This window comes from Trachymyrmex cornetzi, unplaced genomic scaffold (assembly GCF_001594075.2).
Source record: "Trachymyrmex cornetzi isolate Tcor2-1 unplaced genomic scaffold, Tcor1.1 scaffold1075, whole genome shotgun sequence".
In the NCBI taxonomy this organism is placed as follows: Eukaryota; Metazoa; Arthropoda; class Insecta; order Hymenoptera; family Formicidae; genus Trachymyrmex; species Trachymyrmex cornetzi.
Genome location: NW_017295626.1, coordinates 60,972 through 62,625, shown reverse-complemented (window position 1 = coordinate 62,625; position 1,654 = coordinate 60,972). Strand labels below are relative to the sequence as shown.

At 30.5% G+C, this 1,654-nt stretch overlaps 1 protein-coding gene across 1 annotated transcript in view; it reads right to left on the bottom strand.

Moving 5' to 3' along the window:
- Positions 1-703: 703 nt before the first annotated feature.
- Root (ciliary rootlet coiled-coil, rootletin) overlaps positions 704-1,654 on the bottom strand; it is a 29,517-nt gene continuing 28,566 nt past the window's right edge. Inside the window, exon 24 of the mRNA XM_018506139.1 lies at positions 704-1,271. Coding sequence (XP_018361641.1) covers positions 993-1,271 — 279 coding nt within the window. The 3' untranslated portion in view covers positions 704-992. The remainder of the gene's footprint in view (positions 1,272-1,654) is intronic.

Genomic DNA, 1,654 nt, shown 5'->3' with positions numbered 1-1,654 from the left:
TACTGTAAAGTCTTTGTTAAGAATATTAAATAATAATAGTTTATACATTAATATATCCTTTTTTGAAGAGAATGTTAAATACTTTTATATGTGTGTTGTGTGTGTTAATATATATTTTTTAGATAAATTAATTATAATAAAATGATGAATTATAGTGAATGATTTTTTTTTAATGTTTACTAATTATTGAATATGAAACTTTTATGCAATAATTTCTTTATAACGGGTAGACAAGAATTGAGGTAGTGAAACAAAGTTGCAATTATCACTATTAATTTAGCTAAGTACTCTTAAAGTAAAGTGTATGTATATACAAAAACTTTCACATATTTCATTCACGTATTAATAAACTAGAGGAAAATCGCCGATACTTCATTTTTGCATAACTTACGAAAAACTTAATTATTGCAAAATTGCAAACAGCATTATAAAAATTACCTATACTATCTGATAGAAGACACTTTTTACTTTGTATTTATGTTTATGAAGTTGTATTTTTACCTTTTGTTTAAGAAATATTGTCTAAAAACAAAGTGGTATGTCGGTATCGGTGACCTTCCTCTATATGAAATATACCTGGATCTCCAATGTAATTATTGGAAGCATAAAATTCGTATAAAGTAAAATCGTTAAAAATTCAATATATATAAAAAAATTGTATATAAAATGAAATATAGTTATCGAAAAATCCGCTATTGTCCCAATCATATGATTATCAAGAAGTGCTATAGATTCATCACGGTAGTTTGTTGATGTTATATATGCTTTTTATAATGACTTTGATGTGCAATGCTCGAGCACTCACTGAACAATATACACGAGTTAATTATACTCCATATTATTGAGAAATATGACTTGAGAAATAAGTACTCATTGATATAAATGTCCAAGTGTAGTATACAAGTACTGCACTTAGAATATATAAGTACTACGCTTGATATATGTATACTGGCAGTTTGCAAAGAAAGTTCAGTCCACAATTACTTCTTATATTATTTTAGTTGTGACGGAGTGCTGGATCTGTAAGACGGTGGGGCAGGTAAAGCTAATGACGGTGGTAAGCTAGCAGTACTCGTCACAGTAGAGTCCAATTTACGCGCTTCGTGCTCCAATAATACCGCATCCAACGACGGATCTTGAGCCACGGTTCTCAAAGAGTCGCCCAACGCTTGTCGCAATTGTTGCATCTCTCTACCGGCTCGTGAGCTCCGTAAAACGTACAATTGCCTGCGCTTTATCTCCTGATTGAGTTGTTCTCGCAACAGTTGTATCTATAAAAAAAAATGCATTTTATTTATATGAATTCATAATCATTAGGTGACGATAGATTACTTGCATATTCCTTGCAATATAAGTATTTAAAATAGGTGAAGCAATATAAATATGTATAAAATCAGGGAATGGAAAGTTACTTTTTAAAAGTAACAAGTTACAGTTACTCGTTACCCAGTAGGGAAAGTAACAAGTTACCGTTACTAGTTACCGATTTTTAAAAGTAACTCGTTACAGTTACCGTTACTTGAGAAAGTAACTTTTCGTTATTTTTCCGTTACTTTTTTTTAAATCGACGACCAACAATCATAGCGGACTGGCCTAGAGGCTTCTCTAGTCTCAAGCGCATTGTAAAAAATTGTGTAAAATTATAACTATTATA